This window comes from Tarenaya hassleriana, unplaced genomic scaffold (assembly GCF_000463585.1).
Source record: "Tarenaya hassleriana unplaced genomic scaffold, ASM46358v1 Cleome12, whole genome shotgun sequence".
Classification (NCBI taxonomy): Eukaryota; Viridiplantae; Streptophyta; class Magnoliopsida; order Brassicales; family Cleomaceae; genus Tarenaya; species Tarenaya hassleriana.
In genome coordinates, this window is record NW_010962392.1 from 3606166 (window position 1) to 3629505 (window position 23340).

Below are 23340 nucleotides of genomic sequence, written 5' to 3' on the forward strand. Positions count from 1 at the left end.
TCGGAAGAGTTCGAGAAATGGAGCTCATTAGTTTGAACCCTAGAAATGTCGATCTGTGAGCAAAAACTCTAACACAAGAAAGAACTTTGGATCTGCGTTTTGATGAGTTTGTGGCACTAACAGAGTGTTATCATCATTCGTTCCCCGGCTCGTATTTGATGACTCAAAGCTCGTCCCCATCATCGTCATCCTCGTCTTCTTCTGTCTCTCTTTCGCTGCACCAAAGAAGCATAAATTGGAAGAAAGATGAGAGCGTTTAGTAAAATAATTCTAAACCATTTTCATATCCGGTGTGATTTTTCTAAAACCGAAAAACCAAAGCCGAAAAATTTCTTTGTAAAAATGAACAGTTTTTTCGATAAAAAACCGAATCCGAAATGAATCTAGTATAAAGACCGGATGGATATAACTTTTGCAAAAACGAAAAACCCAAACCCGAATATAAATGAACTGAAACAACATGTGATCACAGATAGGCTCCGAGTAGACGTTAAATTCACCCGCATATGGATACTTCTTTATTACGTGGTTCGCTTCTAAGGGCTTACCTTGTTTGCTTGCAGTGATTGCTCAGCATTCGACACAGGACGTTGCTGACTCCTCCGACTTTCAAGGATCCTTCCTTAATTACCTCAGAGAGCTGAAAAATATCGATTAAAAATTAACGATACTTGGTAATAATCTAACTAACCATTGATGATAATAAGTCTTTTGAAGTATAGTAGCAGAAGTTTACCTCGTCTTCAGTCTCCTCGAGCAACCTGTGCCAAACAAAACAGAAGAAGTTTTCAGAAATCCCGAGGCTGTTGACAAGTACCAGAAACATAGAAAAATTCTCCAAATGATCAGTGATAAATCGACCGTTCAGATTCTTGGTTTTGTATTATACCTTCCGCAGTAAGTTGAGATGTCATTTGCATGCGCTTTAGCTTCCTGTTTATCTGTAACATGGGAGATCAATATCAAACCATTCTGAGAACAGTTATCATTAAACATGGTAAAAATTTCCACAGTTTGCATACTTTGTTCCCATCACTAGAGCATTCTCACACCTCTCGATTGCTACTCAAAGCTGAGAATAAACGAGAAATGTTGAATAAACGAAGTAGGCAGCAGTCCCCAAGAAGAATATTTGTTCCAACTGACCAAAATAGATATGCTATAAATAAAAATAAAAAATCTTGGATCGGATGAAGAGAAATTACCAGAATATGCTTTATGAAGACAATACATAGAACTAGTCAACAAATATTATCATAAGCAAATATACTATGACTTATGAGACAGGTAAAGCATATATGAACTCCAGAAGATCCCAACAGAAGAAAATATTACTTGTAAGATCGTCAAAGCTATCCACTTTGACCCATAATCCTTTTGTCGAATCCACCTGCAAAAGTATGACCATAAGTACATATTACAATGGTGAAAAAGGAGCAACCACATCGTGGAACCTTGCCTGGTTTTACAGAAAAATTTACAAAATGGTTGATACCAAAGCGCAAGCGATGAGAGTTTGTTTAAGAGCGGAATTTACCTTTTCTAGAGTATAGTCTTTCATTCTTTCGCACAATCCATCCAACAGATCAGCAACCCTCAGATCACTTGCTCTATTTTTTTTTTAAAAAAAAAAAGGAAAAAAGAAACAGAATTATTGGGTCATCATCCACTTGAGTGAATCACACGAAAAAAAATCAACATGACTCTTCTGGGAAAATTTGAACAGAAATGCGTTACAGGTTCTTGTAGCATGTCAATTGTTGACTTTCCTCCCAGTTGTTCAATGATAGCCTCCTCTTTGCTCGGAAGTTTTATATCTGACTAAGAATATACGATTACCTAGCTACCAATAACGTCCTAAAGTCCATTTCGATTCGTAATTTACTTTGGAGAGAAAGTCCCCAAGTAAAAGGAAGAAGACCGAGTAGTTGTCTATCCTTTCTCATGCCAAAGTTATAAAACAAATTACCAGACATGCACATAAAAACAAGGAACAGTCAGTCATGATTCGACAAGATTTCCTTCCCAATTCAGGTAGTAGAATGAGGCTATCAGGCATATACCTGTAATCAATAACCTTTCCTTCTCGTTGCCCCTTAGAATTTAATCGATTTCTCATATCAAGATGGTTCCGTGGTTTTTCCTGATCAAGATATGATATAAAGTTTCCCATTAAACCAGAAGCACTCTAGCATTCCAAGCACACATCGTATTATTAGGATGACAGATCAAAAAGATGTTACTACCTTCGAAAGCTGAAACTCCAATTCCTCCTGCATAGCATTGAACATCGTGATGAGAACAAGAAAATGTATTAAATCATTTAGCCAAACACGAGTATTACCAACCATAGAATGAAATACAAGCAAAATTGGACAAATTTTCAAGAAGAAAAATAAAACACAACTTCCATCATCTAGCTCATAGATATCTTCCGATGCCGAACATAAAATATTCCTAAAGACCGTATCACTCTTTTCCCAGAACGCAAGCGCAAAAAAAGAAACAATATAAGGATTCATATTATTAAATAAAACCAAATTCAGAGTGGCTTTCTTGATCCAAACGGAAAACTTGGTTCCCACATAAAAGAGCTCAATTTTCATTATAGATCGAAACCCCATTTTGTGAAATCAAAACCTACAAAATTTGGAAAGCATAAGCAGCACAAACCCGTGGAAACCAATAGCGAGCATAACCAATCGACAGATTATGACATAATCCTTACTTTGTAAGAAAATCACAGAGATTCGAACAGTGTCATCAGCTCGAATTAACTAACCAAACAAACACCGGCTGCAAATCCATCTACATATATTTATTTTAGAGACTGTCTACATAAACTTTAACCAGAATCCACTCCACCAAGATTCAATAACATAAATCTCAATATCAGTCCCGTCTACATATCCACGGCATGAATGTTCATCGGATAATCCAATTCGGGGGCATCAATTTCCCAGAAACGAAATAAGAAGATAAAGAGATGCGAGAAGTACCGCGACGGCATTACAAGCAGCGCATTTGTCATCGACGGAAGCTCCGGCGGAGAACACCGCAAGAATCACCGCGATGAAGAGCAGCGGCTTCGCCATGCTTTGTCTTCTTCCGTCTGGGTTTGAGGGGAGAAATATTTCGAAAATGTGAAAACACGTCACCGTTTTGTTACACGTCATCTGTGACCAATCAAAATCAAGAGACTTGAACACGTCGGATCTAACGTCCGTTAACGGGTGTTTGTTGTCTCCGTTAAGATCCGACCCGTTTAATGGTTGGGCTCTTTTATGTTCAATTGCCCAATCGAATTGGGCTATGAGGCCCAATTCCTTAGTTTGCTTACGCTTTTGAAAATGTAACAGGAAAAGGAAAGGAAAGGATCCTCTCAAAAGTTAACAATATCTATTTTAATTTATTGCATTTTTCTCTCTATATATATAACGTTCATATGATTTTATATCTACAAAATGGAAATCTTTCACAACTGTAAGTACCTACAAATGCCTTTGGAAGGAAGCCTTATTTTTTTCAAGAGTTACAGATTTTGGAAGCCTTACCCTTCGAACACTAAGTCCTCTGATCGGATTTGTCGGCAGAAACAAGAAACTGTGCCTATATCCTCAAGAGCTGTTCCAGTCGTTAGGCCCCTGTCCGATTAACAAATGCGAAACATTACTAAACTCCATCACTAACACGCTCAAAATTAGCCTCGAACCGATCCATCCTCTTCACAAAAATTTAATTCGATCACGAAATGAAGAAACATCAAAACATGAAAGGTCAGAAGAGGTCACCTCTTTGTGGTTTCCATGACAGAAAACAACGAGAAGCACTAGGAGGAGAGAAGATCCAGGAACCCTTTCTCCAATCTACCGTCGGATAGCATATTTATCACCATAGTAATGGTCGACGCACCAGCAGAAAACTCACACCTTCGCATTTCTCGTATCAGCTCAATAACATCTGATGTGGAGCCATGTCTGAGATGACCCCGGATGATTGCGTTATAAGTACCATCATTCGGCAAACAACCACCCTCTTTCATATCTCTTACCAGCTTTTGGGCTTCACCGAGTGAACCTTTTCCACAAAGTCCAGTTATCATTATATTATACGTCACAACATCCGGTTCCACCCCTTCAAGCAAGAGCATATTAAACAACAGCATTGCCTCATCAACTTTTTCAGCCTTGCACAAGCCATGAATGATAATATTATGTGTAACTATATCGAGGTTCAACCCACTCTTTTCCATCTTATCATATAATTCCAATGCCTCTTCTAGTTTTCCGTTTTTACATAGACCATCAAGCATAACTTTGTAAGTTATAAGATCAGGATGAGGACCAAGACATTTCATCTCTAGGAAAAGTTTTTGGCCAGCATCAAGGTTGCCTCCTCGACACAACCCTTGGATGAGAGTGTTGTAAACACATGTATTTGCTACCAATCCTCTTTGAGACATATCGGTTAAGAGCTTCATACCTTCATCTACTCTGCCAGATTTGCAATACCCATTTATGAGAGCACCAAATGTCACTACATTTGGAAAACATCCCTCGGTAATCATAGAATCGAATATTTGTCTCGCCTCATCAAGACGATTCTGCATACAAAACCCATCAATCAACGAAGTATAAGTGATGGTATTTGGAACCAAACCTCTTTGGATCATCTTTTTATATAATTCCTCAGCCTCTAGAAACTTGCTCTCTTTAATAAAATAATTGATTAATCCAGTGAAAGTAACAACATTCGGCATGATTTTCCTTTCTATCATATCCTTCAATAATCGCGAGGCATCATTCCATCTACTGGAACTACAAAGTCCGTTTATCAAAGTGGTATAGGTAATAACATCTGGTTCAACTCCTCGATCATCCATCTTGCTAAAAATGTTAAGTGCACCATCTATGTTTCCACATTTGCAGAGACAATCGATAAACGTACTATAAATTACGACATCGACCATCATGAGCCTGCCCTCCATCATCTTGATCCAATTCAAAGCAGAAGCAGGATCCCCTAACTTGCAAATGCCATTTATAATAGCACCATAAGTAATTATATCGGGTTGACAGCCTTTCTCTACCATCCGATCGATCAAACTGGCAGCTTCATGAATTCTACGCTGGAGACAAAGTCCGTTGATGATAGTAGTAAACGTTACGACATCAGGTTTTTGTCCCACATCCACCATTTGCTCCATTAAACCTAAAGCTGCGGAAATGTTACCTCTGATGCAGAATCCATTGATGAGGGTATTGAATGCGACATCATTCGGCTCATAACCCAACTTCATGATCCTTCCCAAAACCGAGAAACCTAAGTGTACTTGTCCAGAACGGCAGAAACAGTTGATCAGAATGCTCAGAGTGTAGTGATTATGTGGAAACCCGATCAAATCCATTCTCTTGCAAAGTGAAATCACGACATCGTACCGTTTCATTCTGGCCACTGCACTCAGTAACATGCTGAAATCGACAACTGAAGGGCGGCGGGGAGACCGAACCATCAGATGGAACACAGCAACAGCATCGTCGACATTAGCAAACCCACACCTCAGTCTTTCTCTGTACGTACGGCCGCAGTCTCTATCAGTAGAATAAGCCAACCTCCGACAAAACGAAACAGAGGAACAGCGTAAGACTGTGTAGAGAATACATCTGTCCGTGCGAATGAAACCTGATGCAGTGGACAATGTAACAGCAGCCGCTCCCTGAATCATCGGCGACATCTTCGATTTCAGGAGAAAAAAAAAGGCAGATTCGGAAAAAGAAAGAGAGCAAATGGAGATTGAAATTCTGCTATGAACCCTAACCCTAGAACGAATTTAGATGAGGAAGAAAGGAGTTCGGAGCCAAGGACAAAGGAAATGGGCCAATAATAACTGACTGTCCTGTCGGGCCTCATGTTTTACGGGAAAATACGTACCCTACTCTACCGTACCATAAACAAAATGAATATTAATATATTAAAATAATAGGCACAGAACGGACTAAGGGTTATTTATATATGAGTTTCTATAAGAAACTTTTAAAACTTCGTGAACAAAAATGATTATTTGATTTTGTTTATTTGATTACGGTAATTCGTATTCGTTTATTTTAGATTTTAAAAATTAATAAATAAATAAATGATTATTTAATTTTAATCGATTTGATTTGATTCGAATATATCTAATAAAATAATTATCAAACAAAAATTGGTTCAATTATAATAGAAAATAAAACAAAATTTGAAACATTGTAGATTTTTTAAAAAAACATCACTTTGTTATATAAATCTCATTATGCTAATTTTTGTAATTATATATATTTTGATGGATAAACGGTTATATTCGATTTATTTTGTTACGATTCGTTTATTTGGTCTAAGGTTAATTCAGATTTGATTGTCTCATATTTCAAAAAATTTATAATCAAATATTATTTAATTTTAATCGATTCAATTTGATTGGAATATTAATCGGTCATTCGGTTTTCGAATAACCGAACCCTTTGCGCCGAAGTTTCGATTTCGAGTTCTCTTTTTTTTTTCTCTGCGAATTTTTCGGACGTGTTTTTCACCCTCAATGTTCCGACACCTGACTGTTGTCGAGGTCCTCAAACGGACACCCATGAAATCCAATTGCTTGTCCCAAGCAGTTTCAGACATCTCAACGGAAAAAAAAAAATCTTGTTTGGATTTTGCTGTTCCGAGCCCTAACGGGCGTTTAAAACATAACTCCATTTGAATTTAAAAAAAAAAAATCAAATGAATTGAAGGGAAGGAAAATTAATTTTTAAATAAAAGGAAAGAAAGGAACCACAGCTAGCAAAATCTGACCGTTGGGGAGAGCCCGGGAAGCCTCCATACAGTGTATATAACTCGTCAATTAGGCGAACCAGTCCAACTAGTCCAAAATACAACTGTCCACCCCTTTTCATTCTCTCTCTCTCTCTCTCTCTCTCTCTCTCTTTCTCTCTCTCAATCGATCGATCTTCTCCGCTAGGTTTTGTCCTGAATTCTCTTCATCGATCGTGTCGGAAGCAAACATGGGTCATCGTTTAAGGTCGACAATGGCGCATGGGAAACCCAAATTTCAGACGAAGGCACAAAAGGCAGCTTTCCAGAGGAGAGTTCAGACACTGAAGAACAAAGATAGAGAGCTCTCGGTTCTTTGCGATATCTTCGTCTGCGTCATTTGCTACGATTCCGACGGCCAACTCTATCACTGGCCGGAGAGACCCGAAGATGTCCGTCGGATCGCGGCGAACTACAGAGGTCTGAGCGAAGAAGACCGCCGGAAACACGCCGTAGATTTGAATGGGTTTTTGTCCTCGGAGGCTACCAAAGCTAATCGCGCCAGCAAGAAGCCGAGACTCGCGCCGGCTTACCCAGATTCTGATGGGACGGTGGACAATCTCTCACATGACGAGCTTGGGGTTCTGCTGTCTCGAATTGACGCCAAATTAGTCCAATTTCAGGAAAGACAGAGTCTTGTGATGGATCATGGAGGAAGAACAGAAAAGGATTTCGAGGGTCGGAACGAAGATGTCGGATCGGAGAAATCGGCAACGGGCCCGCGGGGTGAAGAAAACACAGATGAAATCGACATCTTTGGGGGTTTGGAAGATTTGGATTGTGGGTTTCAAGGATTCGGCTTTGAGAGTTTCGGTGGTTCTTCGATGTACATTTGAAACTACACTGTATACTCAGACATGTAGATTTAGGGTTTGCCATAGTGAAATTTCCCGTTTCTTCCATACACTTCAACCGCTCTCTGTAGATATGTTATTGATTACCGGTTTAAATTGACTTAACATAAACCCGGTTAAAGAGAACCGGCTATCTAGACCGGAATTTGGACACGACCATTAGTTTGTAGGATCCAGAGCTTATGTTACTGTAAGTTTCTTTCTTCTGACACTACTGCTTGTCTTTTGGTCTCATATCTTTAGATGCTTCACATCCATGCAGATGTAAAAAAATATTATATCTTTCAAAATTTTATTTCTGAATATTCAGAAAAATGAAAAATAAAATTGCCAAGGACGAAGTCCACATATAAGTTATAAAGAAACCAGCCATGTCATTTTCAAATTTATTTATTTAATCCAATCATGCATTAGGTGTGAAAAACATCACCACATAAGAAGCCAGCATAAGACAATGTAACATCACCAAAGGTTTCTTCTTTCTGTCCTTTGTCCTTTGTCTAGTAACAAGACAACACATATAAACATCCTCATATATGAATATTATTAGTATATGATCATCCCCAAAGGATTGCTTCGTTTTCTTCTTCTCTCCTTTCAAACCTTCTCTTCAAATTACAAACCCTGAGACCATTTCCTCTGAACACTTCAGATGCTCGGTCTCACGTTTAGACGGCTCGCCAGCTTCTGTCCCAAGGACTGATCAGCCTGTTCAACCGTTTCAACAATAGTAGTTTGGTGTTACTTCGTAAATTTTCCTGAATTAAAAAAAAAATCCAACACTGTTTGTTGTTGCGTCGAGGTAGAGAGATTGTAAGAACCTGAGACCAGTATGAGATCCAGATGCTGCGGATTTCGTGAGTGATACGAGGGTCGGACAAGGCTTCTATCCATCTGCGAATGAATCGTTCTTGCCTGGTCGTAATATCATGACGGAAGCATCAGCATCATTTCGCGAGTTTGTGTCTGAAATGGCGGTAAGAGGTTTTTTGCTACTAAAAAAGAAGATTTAGAGTACCTGTCTGGGGTGAAAGAACGGTATCTCTCTCCCGGCTGCTTGAAGTTATTCTCCTTCTCGATAATGCACTGCAAAAACGTACATAACGGCATCAGGTAAACATTTCCGCAAAGAACGCTCGAAAAAAAATTGGATTCGATGGTTGTGTAGATATTTATACTGACCCTCTCGCGCCTTCCAGAGCAGATAACGGGTGGAATCGGATACCTCTCCGCGTGGCGAACGGGATCATACCTTGACGGGAAGTAATTCACCTGAACAACATCTCTTCATAAGCTAATGGTATTTTTTATTGAAAAGAAACAGATTTCTCTGATTTACCAAACCCTGCAATGGAAAAAGACAACATCTAACTTAGGGTTTCAGCTATGGTTACCTCCTCATCCCGGTGCATGAAGTTCATGAAGCCCTCATGGTGGTTGTTGTGGTGAGCGCACTTGGGAGCATTGACGGGAAGTTGCAGGTAGTTTGGTCCAAGACGGTGCCTCTGGGTGTCGGAGTAGGAAAATATACGAGTTTGGAGCAGCTTGTCATCCGAATAGTATACTCCCGGAACAACAATAGCGGGGCAAAACGCCAATTGCTCATTCTCTGCGAAGAAGTTGTCGATGTTCTTGTTCAAAACCAAGCGTCCAACAGGTTGCAGAGGCAATATGTCCTCAGGCCAGGTCTTGGTCACATCAACCGGGTCGAAATCGAACTTGTCCTCATCAGCAGGATCGATTGTTTGGATGAAAAGCTTCCACTCAGGGTAGTTTCCCGCGGCGATTGAGTCGTACAAGTCCTGAGTCGCATGGCTGTGGTTGGATCCTCCAACCCGAATGGCCTCGTCTTCGAGCAGAGACTTAACCCCACATGTGGGTTTCCAGTGAAACTTGACATAGACAGCTTTCCCTGCCTTGTTGACCAACATGTAGGTGTTTACACCCGAGCCCTCCATGTGCCTGTAGTCCTGAGGAATACCGATATCATCGAAGAGGAAGGTAAACATGTGCAGACTCTCCGGGTGGTGGGAGAAGAAGTCGAGGACTCTCCAGTTTTCCTGGATGTGAGATTTGGGGTTGGGCTTAAGGGCATGGACCATGTCAGGAAATTTCATTCCATCACGGATGAAGAAGACTGGGAAGTTGTTCCCAACAAGATCAAAATTACCCTGAATGACATAAAGCAAAAAAGTTAAAAGCCGAAATAACATATACGTGAAGCATATTACTTATGAGACACTATCCATTTATCTGGCATACTATGAAATCACCAGATGCAACAAAATGTTCCTTTTGGAGTGAGTACATAAAAACATATGCTCGGTGATTCCGTATTGACTTCAACTCACCTCTCTGGTGTAAAACTTAACAGCGAAACCACGAGGATCTCTCAAGGTCTCAGGGCTTCCACGCTCGTGGATAACAGTGGAGAACCGCACAATGACTGGTGTCTGAACACCAGGAGCTCGGAGAAAGTCGGCACATGTGAGATGAGAGATATCATGGGTGACCTCAAAGAAACCCTTTGCACTGGCTCCTCTAGCATGGACCACACGCTCTGGAATCCGCTCCCTGTCGAAATTGGCAAGCTTCTCAACAAGATGATAGTCCTCGAGAAGGATAGGACCTGCAGTAGAAACAGGAAAACGTGTTTAGTGCATATATGAATCCAAAAACCCATTACAATCAACAAAGTGAAAATGAAAATTTTCCATCATCTCAATACATTTGACAGAGATTACCCAAAAATCTGCAACAGTTCTTTCAAAGAAAAAAGTGAAATGGCGTCACAACCATTACTCAACTGTTACATGGAAAATAAAAACTATTACCCAGGTGCAAAAGAATATTCAAATTTAACGGATCACCCCCTATCATTTTCCTAGCGCACGTTTGTTCTAAAGATTCAGAAGAACTATATACCTCTGGGTCCGACGGTCATGGAAGAGTTGTTGTTCCATACAGGAGCACCGGAGTTCGTGGTGAAGAACGGGGAGTTGTGAGAGCTGGATGGCCGATACTGCATCATCGTCATGACCAACACCATAAAAACAAAATCACAACCGTGAAGAATTCAAAGAAACAACACGATTCAACCGATCAATATCACGTAATCGCAGGCTCTACAATAACAAGAACCTCCTGCAATCCCCCAGGTCGCCACACACACCAATTATCATCCGCATAAACGGGCTCGGTTCATTTCCGACGAACAAAACCAAAACACGATTCGATCATGAAATAATAGAACCCCGAATCCGGATCCCATATCCGCAGGAACTTAAAATCAAACATCTAAGGAGAATACGATTCTCATGACAAGGTGCAGAATCGAAACGAACAACATTGAATCCAAACCAATACGAGAACAATGCAACAAAGAAGAAGAATCGAAGAGAAGGGGCAAACAAAAGGTTACCTTGTAGGGATCCATGGCCAAAGAGAAGAACTCTCTGAGACTCAGCAGATTCAGAGATTTTCCGAGACGGAATGACAATACTGAAATATTTTGGGAGGGTATTTATAATTGGCGTGTAGACCAAGAAAAATGAAATAAACGCCTAAAAGAAAATTAAGAATAATATTGATAATTAAAAGAATAAATGAGGACGTCATGGGCTTATGGTTCCTTATCCATTCATTTCGGCCCTTCGCTAAAACCCAACAATGGCCGTATATAGAAGATGGTGACGTGGTCCTATGAGTGGTCGACACGTTTACGGAGATAGTGTGAACGCGAATGGGCGGGAGAAGATGCCATTGGGAATGCGAATTGGGATGGACAAGCGGTGAGAGACATCAGCCGAGGGACCTGCCACGTGGCACATTATATACGTGGCGTCGTATTAACCATTTTTCTTCATATTTTTCGGTTTGATTTCGGTTAGTACCGGTTTAGTGTAATTGATTTGGTTCATCCATCCTGTTTTTGAGTGGTCAGTAAAAATTAGATATTTTGTGAAGTATAGATAATTTTTTGTCTCAAGGACAAACAATTTTTATATGGGATAAATTCAGATTTATATTGGCATGGAATTCAAATAAAATAGATATCAATTTAACAATAAAAAATAAACTTAATAAATTATTATTATAAGACATTGATTTAATTTTTTTATTCTGTTTCGTAAAATAATTCTCCGTGTAAGTGTAATATGAATTAGTTAGGACAAAAATGAAAAGCAAATAAAAATTCTATCTAAATCTAATACAACTAGAAGTCCGAGCCGATCTCAGTTTCAAACAAGGCTATAAAAGAAATTTAAGAAAAGCGTATTAGGGTTTAAGGCGAACTGCGGTATTCGTCACTATTCGTCTCGCGAGGGCTTTTCTTCTCTTTCGGCAGCCATGGGAGGCTCTCGAGTTCAGGTTAACAAAGCCCACAAAACTAGATTTTCTTCCAAATCTTCTCGCAATCTCCACAGAACCTCCCTACAAGGTAATACTCTCTTTCATCTCTCTCTCTCTCTCTCTCGAGCCGACTTACGATTTGAATCGTTGGGTTCTGTTTCCTTCATTGAATTTAGACACCCTTTTGTTCGGAGATAATTAGGGTTTTGGTTTCTGGGTTCTGGCTCGATCTACGGAAACCAAGGAAATTAGGATTACTTTGTTGATTCTGATATTTCGCGGAATCGAACGTTTTGCTGTATCAGATAGGGCGAAGAATGCGAAGGCAGATAAGAATCTTGTTAAGGGAGCTAAGGCTGCTCGTGTTCAGCGTAGCAAGATGGTGATTTTCCTTCTAGTCCCTAATTTGAATTGATGGGTTGATTATTGAAGTACTCTGTTTTGTATTATTGATGAGCATAATCAATTTGAAAATTTTTCCGGCATTCAGCTACGAGAGCAGAAAAAGGCAGCACTTTTGAAGGAGAAAAGAGCTTCAGGAGGGTCATCAAGCCCTCCTCGTGTCATCGTTAGTTTTCTTTTGCTGCTCATTTAAATTCAGAAGCTGGTCCTAAGAAATTTTGGGTTTGTTTTTTTTCCCTGTGGATGCAGATTCATAAACTAATATTTTTTTTTCTTCTTCTTTTAACCGTAGGTCCTATTTCCTCTTTCTGCTTCGGTGAACCTTGATTCGCTTGCCAATGATCTTCTAGCATTGTTATCTCCTGAAGCTGCTGGAGTGGCTTCTTCAACAGTTGCTTCTTCCCAGTATAGGCTAAGAGCAACAGTTAGTGATGTTCAATTTCAAGTTTGTGTGTTCTTTGGAGCCTATTTAAATTCAAGCTTGATTGATAGTTTGAATATACACACAGGTTTTAAAGGCACCTCATGGGGATCTGCTCACTTGCATGGAACTGGCCAAGGCATGAAATTAGTTACTGCCTTTTTTTTTTTGCTTACTGCTGTAGAGTCTATCAAGTGTCTACAACTCTTTTATGTTTTATTGGGTTTTAGGTTGCTGATTTGATCGCTTTTGTTGCATCTGCAAGCACTCCATGGGAAGAAGATTGCTCCGACTTTATCGACTCATTCGGAAGTCACTGTCTTTCTGTAATCAGATCGATTGGTTTACCAAGCACCGCTGTGTTGATTCGTGTAAGTTCTTTGCTACTGTACTTTCAGTACCCATCATTCTGAGAAGGTTGAGATTTCTGAAATGTTGAGCTTTTCAAATTCTATTTTCATGGTTGCAGGATATGCCCACTGATCTGAAAAAGAAAAACGAGCTAAAGAAGATGTGTACCTCTAACCTTGCCGCAGAATTTCCTGAAGACTGTAAGTTTTATACAGCAGATACAAGAGATGAATTGCACAAGGTAATTTTCCAATGACTAACATAATATACTCATCATTTTCTTGGATTGTATTCAATTACATTTATCTCGCACTTTGTGTTAAGTTGATCCACTTGCTGGCATATGATTACAGTTCATGTGGCTATTTAAGGAGCAAAGGCTTACTGTGCCTCATTGGCGAAGTCAAAGGCCATATCTTGTGGCTCAAAAGGTACTTGTTTTATGCATAAAAATCATAAAAGCTTTGGTTGACTGTTTGAAATGATCTAGAGAGCTTTTTTGTACCTTTTTAAAAAATGGTTCAAGTGATTTATCATCTTCCTTTACTTAAACATTCTGCATTTTGTGTTTGTGCCATGTTCTTGTTGTTGATTGCTGGATTAGGTTGAGACATTGGTGGATGATGAAAGCACGGGAAAATGTACTCTCGTTCTCAGTGGGTACTTGCGTGCTCGCAAACTCTCTGTAAATCAGCTGGTAATCAAGTAGTTCAGCCTTATGCTCTCGCTGTCTTTGTTTATTTGATTGCCATGCCTGAACTCTTAAGTTGTTTTCTTTGAATTAGGTTCATGTTGCTGGCCTCGGTGATTTTCAGTTATCAAAAATTGAAGTGCTGAATGACCCATTCCCATTACATGCCAGAAAAGGACATGATTCCATGGAATGTGATGATTTACATCGTGAAGAGGTGATGTATAGTCTTCCTTGTAAGAAACTTACAATTGACTTGTACAAAAGGGTATTTATAGAATGCCATTTGTGATACGGAATTTTGATGTGTGTGAAATCTATGATCTTACAATCGGCTTAAATACCTGAGTAGGAACCAGTGGTCATGATTTGTGTATTGAACATAAGAAGACTCTTTCTGTGTTATTTTTATTATTTGAAAAAAAAATTAAAATAAAAGTCTGTGCTGGCGATGATTTCAGGAATATTTTCTATGGTTTCCCTCTCTATGTAATTTTTTTTCCTGAGCTATGTCCTTGTGTTCTGATCTTCTAGGTTGTGAGTTCTCTACTTCCAGATCCTGCAAAACAGGAACCTTTAGTATTTGAAAATATTCCAGATCCTCTTGCAGGAGAACAGGTAAGTCTGATGAGTTCTAAATGGAGAAAATTGGCATTTGCTGCAATTGATAAGGGTAAATTAGTTATTGCTTAGTGCTTTCATTGTGTAGACCTGGCCAACAGAGGAAGAAATAGCCGAGGCTGAGAGAAATCTAAAACAGAAGAAGTTAAAGAAGAGGACTTTACCTCGGGGAACTTCAGAATATCAGGTTTTCAGACGCTATTGTATATCTGAAGTTTTCCAGCCCTTGGCTTAACTATCTGTATTAAGAGTCGTGCGCAATATCTCTAACTAGTTTCCGTTCTGTTTCTTACTCAGGCTGCTTGGATTGTGGATGACACAGATGAGGAAGGTTCTGACACTGGTGATGACAATGATAGCGGCATGGTTTTGGAGGAGGGAGAGGATCACTTTCCCTATCATGAAAATACAAATACCCGGGATTTTGAGGACGATGAAGAATCGTTGGACTTGCGGGATGTTGATAATGAAACCGTTAATGATTCTGTGATGATGGTAAGTTTGTTTTCCTCTAAATCATATAGTTCCCTTCTTTAAAAAAAGGTTTCATGGTCTGCTATTTGTTGTATGTCTCCGAGAAGTTCACTCTGATCTTAACTTTTGGCAATCAGGAAAGTGAAAATTTGACTAGGGAACAGATTGAGGATGAAATCAAGAAAATCAAAGAGGCCCATGCTGAAGATGAGGGTATGTACTTGCTCTTCTAGACTTGGATTAAAAAAGCGCGCTTTTTTTGCGCCTGAGGCGCAGATGCGCAGAAGCGATTGCAAAATCGCATCATGTGACAAAATTGAGGCGGTTTCCATAAAGCGGCAGTAAAGCACGCTTTTCTGCGACTCCGCTTGAGACAGAGTACAAAAAAGAAATAAAAATGGCAGAGTTGTGCAGTTCTTTCGAAAGAGATGGTAGAAGATGAACAGTACAGACTTCAATACACAATTAACTCCTCCTAAATGTATAGTCAGAGTTATTAAAAATTAAAAAAAATGGTCAAATCATGAGAACAAATAAAAAAGGGTGATGGAATCGAGAAACTCAAAAAACCTAAAAGCAAGTACGACTAAGTAGAAAGCTTCAAAAATTTACATATATATTAACTATAATTATTTAAATATATAGTTTTTATAAAATCATTTATAAATATATATCAGTTATAACATTTTCGATGTATTTCAACTTTAGTTGATTATGATTAATTTTATATTTTTTATTTTTAAATAATAATATAGTTTATATTGATATAGATTAATGCAATATATAATCATTTTTTTGTGTATTACATACATATAAATCTATACTATAGAAATTATATTTATAATATATACATTATATTGAAAAAATAAAGAATTATTTATATATACGTAAGTATAAATATATACTATGCATATTAAACAATATGATTTATAATATATATGTTATATATTGATACGAAAATGATTTATGTGCCTCACATCCGTGAGGCGCGCGCCTTCGCCTTGCGCCTCGCGCCTCGGTTTTTTAGACCTTTGGCGCCTTGGGACGCCTCGCGCTTTTTTAAACCAAGCTTCTAGAATTATGTGTTTGCTAGGTTTGGTTGGAGAAAAGGTGGCCTTGTCCAATGTTTGACATCCTTCATTTTCTCATTAAAGCTAAAGCAAGTGAAGTAAATCTTGATGTTATGTTTCCACAGAATTTCCAGATGAAGTGGAGACCCCACTTGATATTCCTGCAAGAAAGCGATTTGCCAAGTTCAGGGGTGTCAAGTCCTTCAGAACCTCCTCATGGGATCCAAATGTAATAATGTCTTCTGATTCTTGACGTGAACTTTGATTTTTTTTTTAATCGTAGGATTGTTAGTGAATCATTTAGTGATAAATGCAGGAATCGCTGCCTCAAGACTATGCCAGAATTTTTGCTTTTGATAACCTCACCAGAACACAGAAGCATGTGATGAGGCAAGCCCTGGAGATGGAAGAAGAGAGCAGGGATGATTGCATACTGACTGGCTCATATATTAGGCTTTCTGTTAAAGAAGTACCTCGTGGTGCTGCCTCTAGATTATCTTTGCTTGCAAGCAAAAGTGCCATTATAGCATGTGGGCTTCTGCAGCATGAATCCAAGATGTCTGTGCTTCATTTTAGGTATACATCCTCGAAATCATCTGTCTATTTATATTTCCTGTTCCTCAAAGCCCTGAGTTATTGACTGATTTCTCACCGATAATGTCTACTTTTTCACAGCATAAAGAAGCATGACAGCTACGATGCTCCCATCAAAACAAAAGAAGAACTCATCTTCCATGTTGGTTTCCGCCAATTCATTGCGAGGTAATAAATTTCTGTTTCCCTTGCAGCAGTAGCTACTGATGGGCTTTTTTTCAATCTATAATAAAACTATGGTTGATGATCCAGGCCGGTATTTTCAACTGACAATTTCAACTCGGACAAGCACAAGATGGAGAGATTTCTGCATGCCGGGCGTTTCTCTATGGCTTCGATATATGGCCCGATATCTTTTCCACCCCTTCCGTTGGTAGCCCTAAAGGTTTCTGAAGGGTCAGACGCTCCAGCAGTTGCTGCTGTTGGCTCCCTAAAAAGTGTTGACCCCAACAAAATAATTTTGAAGAAGATAATACTAACTGGGTATGGTTTTATCATAGTTCCCGTCCACCATTTTGTGATATCCTTTTCTAACTATATTCATATTCCATTTGCGCCAATGATATTCAATTCTCGCATTATCGGTATTGTGCCCTGTTTCAGCTACCCTCAGAAAGTGTCGAAAATGAAGGCATCTGTCAGATACATGTTCCACAATCCGGAAGATGTTAGATGGTTTAAGGTAAACATGAAAAAAACACTTGCCCAACACATAACTGTAACATTCTCGGTTTTTCATTTTGTTAAATTTGTAAAACGGAGCTAACCTTCCGTCTACTGGATGATGTTTCTGGTGCAGCCCGTCGAAGTATGGACAAAATGTGGAAAACGTGGTCGCATCAAGGAACCAGTCGGCACACATGGTAAGAACATCACCGGCCTTGCTCTTATAGAGCCTCCTCCCCTTTTCACCAAAATGCCGTCTTTGTGAATCAAAACCCTTGTCTTGTGGTTGCAGGGGCAATGAAGTGTATATTCAACAGCGTCATCCAGCAGCATGATACCGTGTGCATGAACTTGTACAAGCGCACGTATCCCAAGTGGCCCGAGCGTTTGTACCCTCTCCTCGACGCCTGAGATTAAAAAGAAAACGTGGCTCTGTTTGCTTCTGTTTTCTCGGTCTCAAAAGGATGGCTCAGTGTTTGGGGTGAAGAAGTACCATTCTTTTCTTTTTCCTTTACTGGTTTTGGTTTGTTCCTCCAGTTTTCGCCATAGGAGGGTGTGAGAGGCAGTACCTTGTATGTGTCATATATATTTAAAAGCAGTTGGGTTCAAAGTTATAACAATACAAAGTTGCTCTTTGAATGGTGTCTTGGCCTTTTTGTCATTTCAAAACTTTTTTGCGATAATGAGTCCAATTTTCTCTCATGTCTTTGACATAACTTCCTCTTCATAGCCAAGTGAGAAGCTGAAATGCAGTAACATAATATTACATGTACAATGACAGCAAGAGCTACTGCTGATTCTCCTCTGTTTTTACTTTCCGAACCCTCTGGACGTTAGAGAAGGCTAAAGCCAACCTCCACCTAACTCTCCAAATCCAAGTTTTACCGCAGAGCTAGCTCTTATCTTTTTCTTACACATGGATGAATTGAAGGTAAGGTTTATATTGATATTAAGGACTCTCTCAAAGCTGAAGCTGTAAATGTAAATATTATTGTCTACGGCCATAAATTCCAATTCCGGTTAAGAAGAGAGAAGAGCTTTCACATCAAAATCTTAGTCAGGTCTATGAATAGTTGGTTCAGACAATTTCGCCGGGAGGCAACTCGGCGAGCTTGGGAGGAGTTCCGAGGACACGCTCCATGTCAAACCGGACTTCGATGTTGCGAATGCTGTATCCTACAACCATTAGCCAATACAGCAGTTTCGCCAGTTCAGTTGCACTTGTCTCTGTCACATTCATCTGTGCAATTACCAAACACATTGATGTCAAAAATTCGTATATGAAGATGCAAAATAATTCGGCTTTTTGCTGCGTAAACAAATCTAAAAAAAACCCGAATTTCGGATATCTGCACATTATGAGATGAAATCGGGTAATATATCATGAGATCCGCAATATTCAAATTCGAGTTCCGATAACCCGAAAATCTCAGATACCCGACCTGTTCCCACCCCTAATATCAAGTAGACTGAAAGCAAGCTGTTTAAAGTGAACCTTCATTTGCTTAGGGTCTGATACAGCCAGAAGCCGCTTGATGAATGCATCCATGGCCACTGCGACATCTTCTCCTGCTGTGCTCGTCAGTTCCTACACCATAATGACATAAGGATTCAACTTTAAAGATGCATTGGTAACCTTTCTAGAATATGATGACTGAAAGAGAATATATATCATATGTTCCTCATGCCTTGAGATTTTGGGGTTCAAGTGATTTTAGATATTCCAGAATTTCGTTCTGCTCATTTGCAGACTTTCTAGCCACTTGACGGTTGAGTTCCTCAATCTCTGCTTCGAGCAATTCAATATACTTTTTAGCATCTATTTTCTCTGGACCAGAAACATTATTCCACTTGATAACTTCCCCCGAAACGTTCTTCTGAGTACCGGGTGCATAATTTTCATCGTCCTCCTGTCAATAATACCGACACCAGACAGAGAGGAAGAGTGACGAAGGAGTCCCTGTTAGTAAAAAATGCAGCTTCTGATATTCATTTACATGTACAGGTTGAAGCAAAGCAATGAATCATGTAGAAATGAGCGGAAATCTCAGAGGCGGTGTATAAGCACTACAACTTTACAACTTCACTGTCAAAAACTGCAATCTAGGCATTACTCTTATTGATACACTACAAAGCGTAACTACCTTCTTTGGTTCTAAACAACACGATTCTGAAAACAACGCTTTTCAGATAATAATGTATAAACCCCCAACAAGCCACCAGCTCATCTGCAGCTTTAATTTCGATTCCTGGTAGGAAACACTATAGTTTGGTGGCTCTATACCTATTCATATTATCACTTGGGAGATCGGTTTTGGCAGTGGACGATAGTGAAAAACTGTTCAATGTACAGGAAGAGGAAAAGAAAGGATACCTTTTTATGCTGTGGTTCAGGAAGAGCAACCTGCTCCAGACTTTGTTGCAATTCCAAACGATACTGAGCGTTTCTAAACATATATCCAGTCATCATGACACTGAACATCAGCTGGGCAAGATTTTCAGCGACCTAAAGCATACAAAATACATGTGAAGACCCGTTATTACCAATAAGACAAGTAGTGAAAATGTATCACCTACAACTTTACCATACTCGGAAACTTAAGAGCACTAACCGTGGTGATTGTCACGGCAAAGAACTGCGGAGGCAGCGTCCCCATCATATTCGTCACTGTTTGGCGCATTGCATCAACCACCTAAGGCAAGTTACAGACAAAGTGAAAACCACACAATCTAAATCTCGTCCTCTAGTTACTTCAGCATTAAGAAAACTGAATCAGAAGCTCACATTTTTAGGTGCCCGCTTCACGAATAACTCCATGAACTCAGGCTGCACATTCTGAACATACTCCAGAAGTATATCTCTTCGGGTCTTTGGCTGTTCAACAGCAAAACCAGTAAATGACCAGTCTCTTCATAGTCTCGAGTTGATAACATCATTGAAGATTGTGTTTAATCACATCACAATGCTAAGAGAATGCAAATTCCAAACGAATGGGTAAATATTCAACATTGCTGCTTTGCTGTATTGATTCCATTAAACTCAAAAAGCAAAATCGACGTATACCCAACTCTCGGATAATCCGAAAAATCACGAAGCGAAGTTGAAGATGACGAAGATTATACATACCAAAGTGCCATTTGGAGGTGCAGAATCTCCAGATGAATCAGAAGACTGTTTATCAGAAGAATCATAAGCTTTAACTCGAAGAATCGAACTTCTACTGCTGCTAATCCTCGTAGCCGTCGTTGTCTTCGTCTTCAACGGGAAACTCACAGAAAAAGTACAAAGTTTAGGTCCGCGAATGACCAGAGCAGACGACGATGAAGGCGGAGATGGAGACAGCAAGCGCGAGAAATTCAACGATAACGAACTCATGTCCTTTAGAGAGTGAATGTTTACACATACAAAAAGGATAAAATGCCCTAATTTTATGATCGTAGACGAATCGCCATTATCGGCCTCTAAACAAAGCTTTTCAGAGGGTTTATCCAGAGGCGGAGAGAGACACTTCGCCCCGATGATGAGGGAAAATGGCTTCAAACTCCACCGGAAGAGCAAGTACGACTAAGTAGAAAGCTTCAAAAATTTACATATATAGTAACTATAATTATTTAAATATATAGTTTTTATAAAATCATTTATAAATATATATCAGTTATAACATTTTCGATGTATTTCAACTTTAGTTTATTATGATTAATTTTTTATTTTTTATTTTTAAATAATAATATAGTTTATATTGATATAGATTAATGCAGTATATATATTATATTGAAAAAATAAAGAATTATTTATGTATATGTAAGTATAAATGTATACTATGCATATTAAACAATATGATTTATAACATATATGTTATATATTGATACGAAAATGATTTATGCGCCTCGTGTCTCGGTTTTTTTACCTTTGATTATCAACGCGCAAGAAATGTGGACCGTCGATTCAATATTTGCTATGAAAAGTATATGGTCTTGATATTCGTTTTTTAGCATTCACGTTTTTTTTTTTGCGTATGAATTGTTAATGTGTACATTCAATATTCACCTCGTGTAACAAGTATAGGATCTTTATATTCATTTTTTATTCATACTTCATTGAAAATGAAAAAACACTAAAGTGATAATTAAAACGTTACAGTATTTTTGGATATATATATATAAAAAATAAAATAAAAGAAGATAATTTATAGTAATACATGGGCAACTGAAATTTTAATTACATAAATTTTAGAAAATTTAAAAAAAAAATGGGTTGGATCGGATTCGGGTTTCGCAAATTTATAGTCGGATAGTCGACGTAATTAGAAAATTATTTTTTTATACCTATTAAATTACAAAATTGACTTAATTGTTTTTAAAAATTACTTAGTTAGTTTTAATTGTTTTTTAGATTACAAAAATATAGCATATATTAAAAAACCTAAAATTATATTTAGTTATCTATAAAAATTAAAGGAGTTGTGTTAAATATTAATACATAATATATTCTATATAAATGTTAAATACTAATACGTACTCCATTTGCTAAACCCGAATCAAGGATAAGCCAAAGTGAAATGAGCCGAACCGAAGCAAATCGTAATTCGGTTTAGCTTTGGTTTAGCTTTAATCAAGTCAAACCAATGAAATTAGCTTAGTTTCAATGCTATCTGATTATCTTAATGAATTTCGAATTGGACAGAGAGATAGATAGAGAGAATGATGTTTGATAGAAACTAATCTTGTGATTTTACCCATTAAGATTAATTATATTCATTGAAAAAATGAAAAATCGCCTAACAAATCACAGACTTTGAAAAAACCTTCCATATAAATATATGAACTTTGAAACTTCTACAAAAAAAAAACAATTCACAGTTTTTATGAAACAATATTCAGACTATGTATTTTGAATAATTATGAAATGAAATTATTGTATGAACGAATAATACCAAAAATTTATCTCATTTATCAGGTTATTATAGAGCACATACACCAACTATACATACATATACATATGCAATTTTCTCTACGTGTTGGGATAAATTATAATCTAAGAAAACTATATTTTTCTCCCATATTTTTAAAAATTTACAATTATGTATTTTTTCATAATCAACTTCTGATAAGAGGTATAACAAAGAAAAGAAATGCAGAAAAATCTTATCATGCGATTTAATTGATAAAAATAATGTGTAAGATACGTTTGTTAATTATAAATTCAACAACTAAATACAAAGTGGCAGTTAAAATCACAGAGCGCAAAATCCGAGATTCGATGTAATTAACGATCATAATCATCATCGATTAACTAAACCCATATTAAACAATTTTAAAACCATGGTAACATATACAAGGGGCTGACTTGTGGCTTTCATGCTTCTGCATTTTCGTTTTCATAAAGACGAGCAAATCACAAACCAGAAAGAAAATATTAGCAAATTACTAAAAAAGAAAAAACAAATTTTACATTTTGTTTCTAAAAATTTGATAATTTGTTTTCTAGTGATTTATTCATGGGTTCAGTTGATTTTTTCTCCCTTTTTTCGCACTTGGGATTCAGCCTTTTTTATTATTATTTTTTATAAAATAAATCGTATATAAATATTTAAACTTTTATAAAAACCATAGATAAATATCTAAATTATAAAATTTTTATAAAAATATCTAAAAAATTTTAAATCTTATATAAATATCTAGACTTTTAAAACAATTTTTAAATAAACTGAAAATACATTAATAGCTTCCACCATTTTTATTTTTAAAATATCTAAATTTTGTGTTTATTTAAAAAAAAAATCAAACAATCTAAGTAATTATATAGAATTTTTTAAAAAATTAAATATTTATATAAAAAATATTTTTTAGATATTTATTTATAATTTTTATAAAATTTTAGATATTTATATGCATTTTTTTATGATTTATTAAAATTTCACATTTTAAAAACTGCTACAGTAAATATACTTATTTGTATTTGCTTGTGAAAAATTTGAAAAAAAAAGGGGGGAAATTATC

General features: G+C 37.7%; 6 protein-coding genes across 10 annotated transcripts; 2 read left to right on the forward strand and 4 right to left on the reverse strand.

Annotated features, from left to right (window-relative positions):
• Window positions 1-7: 7 nt before the first annotated feature.
• On the reverse strand, window positions 8-3106 carry LOC104806916. The gene is made up of 9 exons (XM_010532027.1): window positions 3000-3106; window positions 2247-2273; window positions 2064-2143; window positions 1538-1610; window positions 1336-1390; window positions 890-941; window positions 737-761; window positions 549-640; window positions 8-215 (listed from the first exon to the last, which is right to left on the reverse strand). Exons 1-9 carry the CDS (start codon window positions 3093-3095, stop codon window positions 164-166), a joined length of 552 nt encoding a protein of 183 aa, XP_010530329.1. The 5' UTR covers window positions 3096-3106; the 3' UTR covers window positions 8-163.
• A 5-nt stretch (window positions 3107-3111) lies between these two features.
• On the reverse strand, window positions 3112-5863 carry LOC104806917 (pentatricopeptide repeat-containing protein At1g63330-like). Of its 4 annotated transcripts, none has more exons than XR_770683.1 (3): window positions 3792-5863; window positions 3555-3644; window positions 3112-3176 (listed from the first exon to the last, which is right to left on the reverse strand). XR_770683.1 is itself a non-coding variant. In XM_019201771.1 (3 exons), the coding sequence occupies exons 1-2, from the start codon at window positions 5732-5734 to the stop codon at window positions 3830-3832; spliced, it is 1500 nt and encodes a 499-aa protein (XP_019057316.1). In that variant the 5' UTR covers window positions 5735-5863; the 3' UTR covers window positions 3390-3644; window positions 3792-3829. The 4 variants fall into 4 exon arrangements, 3 of the variants coding, with proteins under 3 accessions (XP_019057316.1, XP_010530331.1, XP_010530330.1); XM_019201771.1 differs by lacking the exon at window positions 3112-3176 and having other exon boundaries at window positions 3390-3644; window positions 3792-4077; window positions 4483-5863; XM_010532029.2 differs by lacking the exon at window positions 3112-3176 and having other exon boundaries at window positions 3390-3644; window positions 3792-4134; window positions 4483-5863.
• Window positions 5864-6927: 1064 nt separating this feature from the next.
• Window positions 6928-7755, forward strand: LOC104806918 (agamous-like MADS-box protein AGL103). Its single transcript, XM_010532030.1, has one exon. It carries the CDS (start codon window positions 7035-7037, stop codon window positions 7677-7679), a length of 645 nt encoding a protein of 214 aa, XP_010530332.1. The 5' UTR covers window positions 6928-7034; the 3' UTR covers window positions 7680-7755.
• Window positions 7756-8069: 314 nt separating this feature from the next.
• LOC104806920 (catalase-2) lies at window positions 8070-11226 on the reverse strand. 2 transcript variants are annotated; one of them, XM_010532031.1, is made up of 8 exons: window positions 11119-11226; window positions 10623-10719; window positions 10049-10326; window positions 9092-9868; window positions 8880-8969; window positions 8716-8783; window positions 8519-8612; window positions 8070-8405 (listed from the first exon to the last, which is right to left on the reverse strand). In XM_010532031.1, exons 1-8 carry the CDS (start codon window positions 11131-11133, stop codon window positions 8346-8348), a joined length of 1479 nt encoding a protein of 492 aa, XP_010530333.1. In that variant the 5' UTR covers window positions 11134-11226; the 3' UTR covers window positions 8070-8345. The 2 variants fall into 2 exon arrangements, with proteins under 2 accessions (XP_010530333.1, XP_019057315.1); XM_019201770.1 differs by lacking the exon at window positions 11119-11226 and having other exon boundaries at window positions 10623-10749.
• A 735-nt stretch (window positions 11227-11961) lies between these two features.
• On the forward strand, window positions 11962-17945 carry LOC104806921 (pre-rRNA-processing protein TSR1 homolog). Its single transcript, XM_010532032.2, has 21 exons — window positions 11962-12138; window positions 12356-12432; window positions 12541-12618; window positions 12745-12876; window positions 12962-13012; window positions 13104-13244; window positions 13343-13465; window positions 13578-13655; window positions 13829-13921; window positions 14010-14132; window positions 14450-14533; window positions 14625-14723; window positions 14834-15031; window positions 15148-15223; window positions 16206-16309; window positions 16397-16656; window positions 16756-16842; window positions 16927-17157; window positions 17278-17356; window positions 17474-17537; window positions 17633-17945. Exons 1-21 carry the CDS (start codon window positions 12048-12050, stop codon window positions 17749-17751), a joined length of 2388 nt encoding a protein of 795 aa, XP_010530334.1. The 5' UTR covers window positions 11962-12047; the 3' UTR covers window positions 17752-17945.
• A 316-nt stretch (window positions 17946-18261) lies between these two features.
• On the reverse strand, window positions 18262-20848 carry LOC104806922. Its single transcript, XM_010532033.1, has 7 exons — window positions 20468-20848; window positions 20126-20215; window positions 19953-20033; window positions 19715-19846; window positions 19029-19250; window positions 18836-18928; window positions 18262-18580 (listed from the first exon to the last, which is right to left on the reverse strand). The coding sequence occupies exons 1-7, from the start codon at window positions 20714-20716 to the stop codon at window positions 18419-18421; spliced, it is 1029 nt and encodes a 342-aa protein (XP_010530335.1). The 5' UTR covers window positions 20717-20848; the 3' UTR covers window positions 18262-18418.
• Window positions 20849-23340: the final 2492 nt, after the last annotated feature.

Excerpts from the sequence above, each read along its gene's own strand:
- LOC104806916 (XM_010532027.1), bottom strand. The coding sequence starts at position 3,095 with ATGGCGAAGCCGCTGCTCTTCATCGCGGTGATTCTTGCGGTGTTCTCC. Across the intron at positions 2,144-2,246 it reads TGGAGTTTCAGCTTTCGAAG|GAAAAACCACGGAACCATCT; the intron begins GTAGTAACATCT and ends TATCTTGATCAG. Across the intron at positions 216-548 it reads AATCACTGCAAGCAAACAAG|CGAAAGAGAGACAGAAGAAG; the intron begins GTAAGCCCTTAG and ends TCTTTGGTGCAG.
- LOC104806917 (XM_010532028.2), bottom strand. The coding sequence starts at position 5,734 with ATGTCGCCGATGATTCAGGGAGCGGCTGCTGTTACATTGTCCACTGCA.
- LOC104806918 (XM_010532030.1), top strand. The coding sequence starts at position 7,035 with ATGGGTCATCGTTTAAGGTCGACAATGGCGCATGGGAAACCCAAATTT.
- LOC104806920 (XM_019201770.1), bottom strand. The coding sequence starts at position 10,746 with ATGGTGTTGGTCATGACGATGATGCAGTATCGGCCATCCAGCTCTCAC. Across the intron at positions 10,327-10,622 it reads CATGACCGTCGGACCCAGAG|GTCCTATCCTTCTCGAGGAC; the intron begins GTATATAGTTCT and ends TTTCTACTGCAG. Across the intron at positions 8,970-9,091 it reads TCATGCACCGGGATGAGGAG|GTGAATTACTTCCCGTCAAG; the intron begins GTAACCATAGCT and ends GATGTTGTTCAG.
- LOC104806921 (XM_010532032.2), top strand. The coding sequence starts at position 12,048 with ATGGGAGGCTCTCGAGTTCAGGTTAACAAAGCCCACAAAACTAGATTT. Across the intron at positions 12,877-12,961 it reads AGTATAGGCTAAGAGCAACA|GTTTTAAAGGCACCTCATGG; the intron begins GTTAGTGATGTT and ends ATATACACACAG. Across the intron at positions 15,224-16,205 it reads GGCCCATGCTGAAGATGAGG|AATTTCCAGATGAAGTGGAG; the intron begins GTATGTACTTGC and ends ATGTTTCCACAG.
- LOC104806922 (XM_010532033.1), bottom strand. The coding sequence starts at position 20,716 with ATGAGTTCGTTATCGTTGAATTTCTCGCGCTTGCTGTCTCCATCTCCG. Across the intron at positions 20,216-20,467 it reads CACCTCCAAATGGCACTTTG|CCAAAGACCCGAAGAGATAT; the intron begins GTATGTATAATC and ends GCTGTTGAACAG. Across the intron at positions 20,034-20,125 it reads TGAAGCGGGCACCTAAAAAT|GTGGTTGATGCAATGCGCCA; the intron begins GTGAGCTTCTGA and ends AACTTGCCTTAG.